This window comes from Aethina tumida, chromosome 3 (genome assembly GCF_024364675.1).
Source record: "Aethina tumida isolate Nest 87 chromosome 3, icAetTumi1.1, whole genome shotgun sequence".
NCBI lineage: Eukaryota > Metazoa > Arthropoda > Insecta > Coleoptera > Nitidulidae > Aethina > Aethina tumida.
This window is the reverse complement of record NC_065437.1, coordinates 24,966,135-24,978,715: the sequence shown is the minus strand read 5'-3', so window position 1 is coordinate 24,978,715 and position 12,581 is coordinate 24,966,135. Positions and strand designations below refer to the sequence as shown.

Sequence of the window (12,581 nt, the reverse complement as noted above, 5' to 3'; positions counted from 1 at the left end):
AGATTTTTTGCTTTTGCAAGCTCGGAGACACCCCGAAATAACAACTCCCAAGCTAAAACTAAAGCTTCTTAGAACCCATGATGTGACTGTATCAGCTCAAACGAGTCAAGATTTTGCTACCACCCAGATTCTAGAAAGATATGTATTTGAAGAGAACCTCGAAACCAAGCACGGCTACAATATGCTCATGAGATGGTGAATTTTGGAGGAGGTTCATTGATGTTTTGGTAAGCAATTAATACTGGCGGAAGAAACGAGATCTTTTTAATGGAAACCACTTTGCATGTGACCCCAAATTACATTTTCCTTCGATCATTCGAATAGCATTTTACCTTAGCCAGCAAATTCCCCAGACCTTAATCCAATAGAATGCGATGAAAAAAAGACTTTTGAATCTCCGAAACCATTATGGAGACCACCTGCAGCTAATTTTGGTGGTACAGGAGGTATAACGAAATGTGGCCCAAAATCTACTCGATAGGCTGATATTGAGTATACCACATTGATATAGAGGGACGTAAACAACCGAATAGCTCCGTCCGGATATTAGTTTTTAATAAAAAAAATAAATATGAAATAATTATTACAAATAACAGAATAATAAATATTTGGATTTTAGGTGGGTGTTATTATTTTAATTTTTGAAGGGATTATAACATTTTATAATATATATTTTATTTAATTAGTGAAACACACTAATTTTTATTAATTCATTATATATTTATATTAGTTTTTTTTGGTTTTTTTGCAATAATTTAAAAATATTTAGGTCTTCACTAGACATATTGACTGTGTTTATCTTTTTTAAATCTTGAACAATCTAATATAAATTTATAGATATTTTTCTGGTATACCAAACTTCTACTTTAAAAATAAAATAAAAACTAGTTACGTTACGTTTAGACTTGAACTAGTACCAAAGACCGAGGAAATCCCATCAAGTCACGTGACCGTTATTAAAAAAACCTCCGTTCGAAATGAAGACGCTAATTTAGTGCCTCGATACGTGGCCTGTGATAGGGATTTGATAGTTATTAAATTCACATCTACACATAAACAACAATCAATCAAAACCATAAATACCACGTACACGGACGGCTCGGCTCTTTGTTGGACGGTCGTGAGAAAAGTTCTATACGGTTGGCCGGCCCAGTCGACCGTTGTAAAGTACCGATAATGAGTCTTCGACTTAATATAAACATAAGGAATCATAAACGATAGGCATCTCAGGTGCGTTCGCTTCGTTATCGCACATTCTTAACCCATATATGCGTATTGGCTTGTTACTTCACTAATTGGGCTTTATTATCACGATAATGATCCAATGCTATCGGTTTCAATGTGGATTATCCTTTGGGGACTTAATTATTTGACGGTTAATTGAAGTCTTGTATTCTTAAAGAGGTGCCTGAGATGTTTTCTAATGTATCTTGCAAAAGGATCTATGTCTGTTGGTTCATAAACTTTTCTTCGTTGGAAACTGGTAACACTTAACGCTGGTCAGTTTAGTTTTTTATTTATTGACCGATCACAGTGCACGGCACAAAACTAGTGTATAAAAATACCTATAATTTTAAAAATAATCCGGACTCTATTTCCGTCACTCCCAGACAAAGTAATTTCACGTTATTTGACATTTGGCGCAGATCCTTGATCGTTGTGTACAATATTTTACAACATCCATCGAAGTGAGTAATTCTCGGTTGGTTAACACGAAATCGCACGGTGCTATTTATCAGACCGGCGTTAATTTTTAATCTCGGAAAATATTTATATTTAATCTCTTTAATGTGTTGAGGCTTGGCGGTCTTACTGGACCATCAGTTTTACTGCTTATTTATAATAAAAACATCTGCCCCATCCCAAACGACTGTAGATGCGGAAGGTCTGTTGATGAATTAGAATATATTTGATCGATTTCGAAACTCCGTTTCAACAAATTTAAATGCTTTTAGGTCATTTATACTAATTAAATCACACGAAAAAAACCAATAAACATATAATGGAAATGAACAGTTTTGCGATAGCAAACACACAAACAGTGTTTGGCATAACAGTAATAAAATTATTCTATTTAATTCAAGAAATATGTATTATTTATTTTATTAACGGTTCGGAATAATAATAAATATTAAATTACGTTTGCATAAAAATATACAGTCCGTGGTTATTGCCAGTTATTTTTGTGTGGGTCCACTATTTTGCCAAAAATCTGTGGTGGTTTTTACATGCACTTTATGACAAGCCAAACTTTCAAGGTGGAAAACATATGTTTTAAACAAGTTTTCCGTAAAAACATTTTATTGAGAGCTTATTGATTGTAAAAACGCTTATATCTGCTTCCCAGATGTTTGTACTGTTGATATTATAGGTAAAGGACTTTCCGTTATTGGAAATCGGTGAATAACACTAATAACTTTGGGAGTACCAAATATTGGTCACTCTCACACTATTGCAGACGTCTGGTAAACACATTTATCGGTTTACCTGTCAGAAGCTGTTTGTCTTTTCGAGTTTTCCTACATTTGCATAAATATGGTTGTACTATTATTAAAAACTTTATCTGCACGTTTGACACCTATTTATGATGCTAATAATTACAAACCTAACTGGCTGGTTATCATGTATTTGCCATATGACAAAATAGTATGAATACGTTGTGCTATAAATGCGTCTAGAAATTTACATCTTTTCAGAAGGAAAAGTTATATTATGTTTTTTTCTATTACAGAAATATAATAACAATTAGAATTAATATTTTTAATATTAATTATTTTATATAATATAGTTGGATTATTTTATATAATATAGTTGGATATACAGACAAACGTGCAAAGTAACTTTAGGTATTGGAGAACAAAAACATACCATTATAGTTTGTTTTACCAAAATTTGTTAATTTTAAATCAGAATATATATAATGTTTAATGTAATAAACAATTCTTTTAAACGTTGCAATAAATTTACCTGACAACGTTTATATTTAATTAACTAATAAATTTATCTAGTTATTTTATTACAAATAATTTTTATTTTAGAAAAAATGTAATTCAAGTTCTCTTAAATTACGTGTATATACAAAAAAAAAATATGTCAATCTTGTGTAACAATTTAAATAAATCATTTCTTCTACATTTCAGCATTATTCTAATTGGTTTGATAAAACCAGCCTAAATGTCAATTTCGAATAACATCATGGTTAGAATGAGGAACAACTAAATTTTATCTATCTCATGTAATAATTTAAACATAAAATTTCTTCTGCAGTTATGAGTTATTCCATTTTTACAGTTAGCTGAGGAAACTAGCCTAAGTGTCAATTTTGAATAACATTGTGTTCAGAATATAGAAAAATTATATGTATACAAAACTGAATTAGTGTAAACATTGTGGATATGAAGTAATAATTTAAACAAAATGTTTTTTTTGCAGTTCTGAGTTATTTTAATTAACTGGATTAAATTAGTCAACATATCAATTTCAAGTAACATTGTAGTTAGAATTTAAAAAAATGAAATTTTATCAATTTTGTATAATATTTTAAACAAAACATTTTTTCTGTAATTCATGTTTATTCCAGTTAGTTGATGAAACTAACTTAAATGTTAATTTCGAATAATATTGTAATCAGAATGTGAAAAAAGTAAATTTTACGAATCTCATGTAATAATTTGAACAAACAAAAATCTGCTCTAGTTCTGAGTTATCACAGTTAACTGATGAAACTAGCATAAACGTCAGTTTCAAATAACATTATGGTTATAATGTGAAAAAATGAATTTTTATCAATCTCGTATAACAATTTAAACAACACATTTTTTCTGAAATTCAGATTTATTCCAGTTAGCTGATAAAATTAACTTAAATGTCAATTTCAAATATCATTGTAATCAGAAAATGGAAAAATGAATGTGAAGAAGTAAAATTTTATCTATCTCGTAAACAATTTAAACCATTTTTTTCTGTAATTTATATTCCAGTTAACTGATGAAACTAATTTAAATGTCATATTTAAAATAACATTGTAATCAGAACGTGGAAAAATAAAATTTTAATAATCTCATGTAATAATTTAAACAAAAAATTTCTACTGCAGTTCTAAGTTATCCGAGTTAACAGATAAAACTAGCATAAATGTAAATACCGAATAAAATTATGGTTAGAATGTGAAATATTGAAATTTTATCAGTCACATATAATAGTTTAAACAAGACATTTTTTCTGAAAATCAGATTTATTCCAGTCAGCTGATGAAACTAACTCAAATGTCAATTTCGAATAACATTATAATCGGAAAGTGGAAAAATGAAATTTTATTAATCTCATGTAATGATTTAAACAAAAAACTTCTGTTGCAGTTCAGAGTTGTCCCAATTAGCTGATGAAACTAGCTTAAATGTCAATTTCGAATACATTATTTTTAGAATGTAAATAAATGAAATTTTATTAATCTCGTTTAAACAAAACTTTTTTCTGTAATTCAGATTTATTCCAGTTAGCTGATAATACTTTAAATGCCAATTTCAAATGACATTGTATTCAGAATGCGGACAAATGAAATTTTATCAATCTCGTGTAACAATTTACACAAATAATCTCTCTGAATCATAATTTAAACAACATTTTTCTCCAGTTTCGAGATATTTCAATTTGCTGGATTAAATTAACCTAAATATCAACTGAACTGTTGATTAAAATAAAATCTTACTTGTAATTTCAATCCAAAATAAAGTATTGTGGATTGATTCTATTAAAAAATTTTGACTTAATATTGATAATACATCAATATTTAAAGTCAAAATAAAATTTCATTATTTTCAATTTTATCAACATTGTGGTCTTTTCAAGTAGCACTTATTTTAGACCCCTACTTTATTCACCCTCCCTAGTTGAAAAATATATCCTGTTGCTTATATTGAATGAAGGGTCGTGTCGAAATTAAAATTATTGACTTATATAGTTTTTTTAAGGAGAACTATTAATATTTCCACTGAGTATTAAAATAACATAAACGTCATAAATTTTAAGGTATTTTAATGAGGACTACAAAACTTGATACGAATTAATGTCTAATAATTATGTTTTATTAATTGCTGCGTCAGTTATTTAATATACTTATGTTTCTTTTATATCTAAGAAATGCGCTCACTTGACTTTCGGCTTGTCGTATGGGGGTGGCGTGCACGTGCCCGCGTATCCGCCGATCGGGCTTGAGGGGGCACCGTCGATAATGAAACAAGGATAAAACTATAGCAATATATCGGAAAGCCCTTTTCCCCGTGCCCGATCGGCAACAACAGGTAAGCAGAAGAATAATAGGTAAATGCAGGTAATTTAATAGGGTGTCACATCTGTCCAAGTGACGGCTGTTCGGGCACCAGGCGTGTGGCAGCCCTCCTATTGGTCGGCGGCTCGTGGCTGCAGATGTTTTCTGCCCCCACCAACGCTCGATCCGTCCACATTTCTAGCTCTACGTTCCCCGTTTCGTCGTCAGTTCCGAAGAAGCAATCGTACGCGCAGCAACGTGCACTCCACCGCTCCCAGCGTTCGCGTTTCAATTTTGGGGGTTTCAGTTTCGTTTCGTCTAGTCGCGTCCAGTAATTCGTGTGGGGACTCTTGTAACGATGCAACAGTGCTTGTGAAACCAAATCGAGGAACGCCGGTTTCGTGTCTGTGTTACCACTTACTTATGGGGATATCTGAAGATAAAGCTTGCTACTGCAAAGCTGACAAGCCGAAGGGAGAGCCGATCTTTTCGCCGCTCAAAAAGATGAAGGTCCTCAAGAAGATCAAACGTCGCATCGGATTAGGTTAGTGTCAACATGAAAAAACCCATTAAAAAACCTCCTACCGCATTTGTCGTCGCACGCCAAAATCAATATCGACCTAAATAGACGGTGGAATTACGTGAGTCAGAAAGCGGTGCTTATGGATTTTGCTTCGAGATTCCTTTCACTAGTCGGAGGCTCGAGGAGAGCTTTATTGGGTAACCGTCGCGGATGATACGCACCAGTTTCTGTGCTGTGGAAACCTTTCGAAACAACGTGCCCCATCAATATTCCGCGTTGCACCTCGGCACTTGAAACGAAATTAATTAATCAACATTTAGTACGTAGAAAGAAATAAATTTCACACGGACACGGTGCCACAAATTGTTTCACGGGTGGGACAGCTCTTGTCCTCCTTTTCCTAGTCTTAATACCTTAAGTTTAATTTTGTTTTTAATCTAGACATGTGATTAAGATTTACAAAGTATTCCCACCAGATGCACCACCGTTGTTCTGGTTTACTGTTTAATCATAAAGTAAAATTAAGCCTACTTAAGTAAGTTATTAAGCTGATAAAACAAGAGCAAGTCAAATCCGAGCGCCCATTTAGTTAGTTAAGAGCAGCGTGCGCCTCGCGCTTAGAACACCATGCCATAAGGTCGAAAGTCGTCGACGCTGCGATGACGTTACTTAAATGCTAACTACATCAACACGACTTCACTTGGTTCCCACGGTTCGGTAGCTCTTGAGTTATTGAAATATTTTCCAGACCACATATATATGGAAGTCCTCCGTTTACTTTCCCATATACCTTTCTCGTTGCAGATATAAACAAAGCTGATGTGCCCGCGACCAATTTACCTTTGGCATTTTAGGCTTACTGTATTGATCTAATGGGGAACCGTTGTTTGCGTTTTCGACCGGCTATTATTGAGCCGACGTTGGTGCAACGAAAACCGTTATTCAGCCCCTAGTTGTGTCACCGTTGACGCTCTGGGAAGGGGTCAGTAAAATGAACGTTAAAATCTAGTCTTACAACTCTTCGTTTTGTACTTGTGAAGGTGTTTTGATCACCTACGCGATTAAAAGGTATTTTTAGTCCCCATCCTCTCCCCAAGGAAACATTGTTGATGTGTCGCCGGGTTCTTTGATAGAATAGACCCCAACCCAGCTGCATCTGTTGCGGCTAGAGAAATCTCGTGAGACGCTCTACATCTGGCCCAGCACTTTTCTAGGCTAGTTCACTCCCCCACACCACTAACTCTAGGGAAATTATCTACGACTATTTATTGCCGGGCCCCATGCAGAGAGCATTTCGTGTTTTAATGGGATTTTTATGAAGCATTAGCGCACAAAAACACCAACTGCAGTGAAGAACGTAATTTACTCCGTACGTTGTCCATAAATTACGGTGAGGCATCCCAGGAATGGGTATTGCTTTCAATGAACGTGGTTAGATTTCGATACCCGATACCATTTGGCCTACTTGTACACGGGATTCGTTAATTTGCTGATTAATCGATCATCTTGACGGAGGTGAACAACCGCGAAATCGCACAAAACCACACCGGAAGCACGCGTCGATGACAAATTCGCCAAATCATCGACTTCTTTTACGCGTTTCGCAAACGCTCCGAACTTTATTATAATTGGCACTTGTTTAGCTGGGCGAGTTAATTTAAGCACCACGGCCAAAACACCTAGAACAGTTTAAATAAATAGTGCACTCGGACGTCAATTTTCGAGATTTGTATGCGGGGCAGAAATAAATTGTTAAATAACGATTAGACGTGACTCTCGGATGAGAATCGTGCGTTCGTTGCGTGAGAATTGTCCGGGGAAGTCCGATTCTGAAAAAACTGTGCCACAAATGAAATCAACATATCCTTATCTATCGTTTATAACGACGTCTGCCCCAAACACGTGTCACGAGCAAATTTGACACGTGCAATTCCGGCGGAAATAGCGTCGCATCGCGTGGAAACAATCTAATTTCGACTCAAGATTTTCCATCCATTCATTCGAACAATGGATACGATCGTATTTCTTTCTAGTTGGCTGTGTTTCCGGCACAACGGACCACCGGTTCTCCGCTTTGATGGTGCTTTGTTTTGATCACGCACGCCGGATCATCATATGTGGCATACCGTAACGGAGAGAGTGCAATTCCACTTAATTGGATGCATTCCGCGTTTTTGATTGGGACATTTTATGAAAGACGGTGGCGAGTCGTTATTTACGACCGATGGCCGGCATTCGTGCAAAAAAATAATGGAGAAACAAACTCGACGGCGGATCTTTCTCACGGCTCGTCTGCCGAGTACCGTTGTTCTCCGAATTCGTCGGCCAAGACAATGCTCGTGTGGATGATTCTACGACCGTACATTCCTATAATCGTTTACTCCCTCGGTCGCTTTGTCTCGCCTTGCTTGCTCAATGGGTTTTGTGTGCTTGAGCATCTGAATAACTCAATCACCCCCGTCCACGTATGAGGGATTAGCGAGGCGAGGGTGGAATGAATAGCACATGTGGTTGTTTACGCGCAATAATATTATGCTTTTCAGTCAAGTGTACGAGAGTTGCGTGACTGGACCCCTTGCAAAACAGTCCCCTGTGGAATTATTTCGCTCTCCTTGGTGTCGTCAAACGTTCAAATCCTCCGCATTTCATCGTGGTTTAAATTGGGGGTCACCCCAGAGAATTCGACATGTCTGTCATCCACATAAACCTCACACTATGCTCGATAGAAAGTTTATTTGAAATTTGATAAAACCCATGTTGACACAGCCGTCATGTTTACCCCAGTTCCTTGCACAATTAAATTAAGTCAAATCAAGGCCACAACATCAACTGCCAAGTTTCGTGTAAAAATTTACCAAGTAAATTGATCGTCTGGAAGATGATGCGGAGCCACCTCTAAATAATTCATATCGTGACGGTTCCTCGCACGCATCATAGTGTACCTGTTCTTGATGTGAGAACCTAGCGCGACCAAACGCGAAGAGGCAGAAGAGAGAGGCGCATCGGCCGCCTCCTTGCCTCTCCCCGTTGATCGCCGGGCCGTGGGAACCGAAGATCTCTCGCAACAAAACCGAGATTTATCTTGTCCCGCAAACGCGGAAACTCACATTGACGCCGTGGATTTTCGTCCTCGCGCCAATCAGCCAATTTTACATGAACCTCGTACGTTCCGTTTTTTTTTATTCCATCAGGAAACCCATAATAACCTGCTTCCTTCAAACCTCACTTCATTAATTCTATTTCCGTTGAAAAAAAACTGAGTGAAAACTAAAATATATCACATCCGCCTCGTATAAATTCGGGTACTCGAACCGGTGTACACGTGACCGCATATCCGACCGGATATAAGGTGGAGGATTTTCCGCCCCCCTTATCTTGCCAAGACAATGCGACATGTAAATTTCTTGTGTGCTCGCTCGGGTACGTCGCAACGGTCTTTTTCTCAGCACGAACAAAAGGCGGGCGAGTACCTGAGTTAGGGCACCCCATTTCGTGAAACAGCTGTTGAACTTCCCCCTAGACATATTGCAGATATGTGGTGCACACCTGGTTTGGAAAGTGCACACCGGCCTGTTGCTAATATAATGACGATTTGCAGATGTGAGATGTTTTAAGGGCGTCTGTTTAATATTGATTTTTTTGTTACAGCTTGCCGATCATCTTCCAATGGAGGAGGTACCAATAATTTGCCGCCACTGCTTTTCCACAACGTACATGGGGAAAACATTAGGATTTCGCGTGACGGAACCGTAGCCAAAAGAGTTGAAAGTTTCTGCAAAGGAATCGCCTTCAGCTCCAGACCAATTAAAGTTAATGAAAAAGTAAGTAATTGCAAACATGCAGTACATGATTAACATTCAATCACACAATTAATTAAACTTTGAAAAATTGAAAATTGATAAAAACATGCATAATTAACTACAGTCAGACAATAACCTTGACTTCTAGCAATTGAATCAGTTGTACTTTGGTAAATTGATTAGATATTCATAATAATTACTATTCATTACTTCATTATTAGCAGTATGTAAAGGCAAATTATAACACTCTTCGTGTTCTTTCCAGGTCTGCATTAAATTTCTGGAAATCTCCAACAACTGGAGCGGCGTGATCCGTTTCGGTTTCACCTACAACGACCCAACGAGCCTAAGATGCGGTTTGCCAAAGTATGCCTGTCCAGATTTGACCAACAAACCCGGCTATTGGGCAAAGGCCTTGCCGGAAAGATTCTGCAGTCAAAACACCGTGCTTTTCTACTACGTCACGTCCACCGGGGACGTCCACTTCGGCATCAACGGCGAGGAAAAGGGATTTTTCTTGGGAAACGTGGAGACCCGCGGCCCACTCTGGGCATTGATCGACGTGTACGGTAACTCGACCGCCATTGAATTCGTGGACGTTCGTCATCAGCTCAACAATTCGCGACACAGCAACACACCAGCCGGACAATGCGAGACGCCGAGAGATCAAATCGAGAGGGTTATTCACCCCATGCAACAAATGGCCATTCAACAACGGGATGAGGAGATGTCCCTGCCTCTGTTGAGGTATCAACCACCTAATGTAAACTTCAACGCCATGAGTTTGCACAGAACGAGGGGAAGAAATGTGCGGTTCACGAATAGTAATAGGAGCGTAGCATTTAGGACTGACACCGAATTCTGCCAAGGATATGTTTTCACTGGCAGACCTCTGCAGTTAGGTGAAAGAGTGGTTGTACAAATCTTAGCGACTGACCCCATGTTCCAAGGTTGTCTGGGATTGGGTCTAACTTCCTGCGATCCTGCCACCCTTCAAGCGGGCGATCTCCCGGACGATTCCAACTTCTTGTTGGACCGCCCCGAATATTGGGTAATCAGCAGAGACATCGCCAGGAATCTGAGCAAAAACGACGAAATCAGTTTCTGCATCTCTCACAGCGGGGAAGTCCAAATCAGTCGCAACGGTGGACCACCACTTGTGGTAATCCACGTAGACCAAACCCTCAGACTCTGGGCATTCTTCGACATTTACGGATCCACTCAAAAGATCCGCGTCCTTAGCAACCCTAGTCCCATGTCCCCGATCAGGCAACAGGACCGCAGAATCATCTCGCCATCCGCCACCGAATCTATGAACAGTTTGAACACGCAATCGGAAATGCGTAGAAACTCTGTGATGCAATCGAACTCTAGGATGTGTTGTGTGGCGCCTGCTGACATTCAAGTGCAACCCAGTGCGAACGGCGGTGCAGTTCTCTCCGTCATACTGCCTCCTACCCATGCCAACATAATTAATCAACAATCCGTGCCAGTTAACCATCATTCTCACCATACAAGCCAAAACTCAGTCAACAGTCATCCTAGTCAACACATTACCTATGCGCCGGCGCACCAAAACCATACACCATCACCTCTTTCACCAGTACCCAGCACCATCATGGCTCCAGTCCCAGTGCCCGTACCGTCGTCATCCAATGGAGGTACTGGTACTATGATGTCCACCTGCAGCAGCACTTATGTCGAGGTAAGCATTAATAACCCATTCAGTTTATTTTTCGTTAACTTGACTTCAAGTAAAGAAACGTTTAACTTTTTAACTATTATTAACTGAACTAAAAAACAAATTTTAATAATTACTTTTCTTTACAGCCAATTTCGGATTCGAGTTCATACTCTACACCACTGGGTTGGATGGAGCACAACGGAGCAACATTGGGCGCAGGAGCTGAATGCACAATCTGCTACGAAAACTCCATCGACGCCGTTCTGTACATGTGCGGTCACATGTGCATGTGCTACGAATGCGCCTTGCAACAGTGGCGCGGAAAAGGTGGCGGCCATTGCCCACTATGTAGGGCCGTTATCAAGGACGTAATTCGCACCTACAAATCGTAGACGGCCTGGATCAATCGCGAGACACCTGCTCAACCCAAACCAGAAATGAGAGTTACTAAAACGATTATTTTTTAAGTGCTTCCAACGTTTAAAATACGTCTAGAGCCAGGCATAAATGACATTGTGTGTATAGACGAATCAAGACTGAAAAATTTGTTGATTGGTGAAATTATATTTGTCCTTGTCCATTGTTATCATGATAAATGTTAGTTATTTTATGACCTTAGATTTTCGAAAACCAAAGACGTCGGGGCCTTATGTGTTCTCTACGGGCTCCGGCATTTTTACGTCAACAGAAAATTAGTCAGTTCTGTTGTGTCCACGTTTATTGTAAATTTACAAAGTGGAAGTAGTCAGCTGTTAATCGCAGTTTAAACTTATTTATTTATTATTGTACCTAGTTATTTATCGATTTTTAAGAAACAGCCAAACCTACAATCAGTTTGGACATTTTTTTATTATTACCCTTTGCTTTTGATTCTCTATGATTTTATTGAAAAAATTCGTTCTTCAGATGGCAAGGGATCAAAATTTCTGTCTAAATTGTTTCCATAAATTTACGGGATTAAATTTATGGAAAACAGCCTTTGAAATTATCCATCTGATAGTTTATGTTTACTATTTGGGCATTTGGATTAACTATACATTCCTGAAATGTTTATGGCCAGTTTTTTTGTTCTATCATCGGTCCATTCTAAATAACAGCATTTATAAGAAACAAGACTTCACATGTTATCCTTTTTTTTCTAGGAGCTTGTTTCTTATGAGGAGAACAATGTGTTGTATAATAGAACTTCTAGTCATAAGAATGTACTGATTTAGTTTATATATTATTAGTTCTATTAATTAATAAAATGTTATCTATTACCAATTAATTTTGTGTTTTTTTGACTTCACTAATGACACACATCAAACT

The 12,581-nt window shown here is 37.8% G+C and overlaps 1 protein-coding gene across 2 annotated transcripts in view; it reads left to right on the top strand.

The window, feature by feature from the left end:
• The window catches only part of LOC109593998 (protein neuralized), a 62,990-nt gene extending 50,450 nt beyond the window's left edge, over nucleotides 1-12,540 (top strand). Inside the window, exons 1-4 of one of the 2 annotated variants that reach the window (XM_020009158.2) lie at nucleotides 5,494-5,810; nucleotides 9,438-9,610; nucleotides 9,855-11,294; nucleotides 11,420-12,540. In XM_020009158.2, the coding sequence (XP_019864717.1) occupies nucleotides 5,690-5,810; nucleotides 9,438-9,610; nucleotides 9,855-11,294; nucleotides 11,420-11,665 (1,980 nt within the window). In that variant the 5' untranslated portion in view covers nucleotides 5,494-5,689 and the 3' untranslated portion in view covers nucleotides 11,666-12,540. Of the gene's footprint in view, nucleotides 1-5,493; nucleotides 5,811-9,437; nucleotides 9,611-9,854; nucleotides 11,295-11,419 lie in introns of those variants that run through there. The other variant, XM_020009161.2, reaches the window with a different exon arrangement.
• The last annotated feature ends 41 nt before the right edge of the window (nucleotides 12,541-12,581 follow it).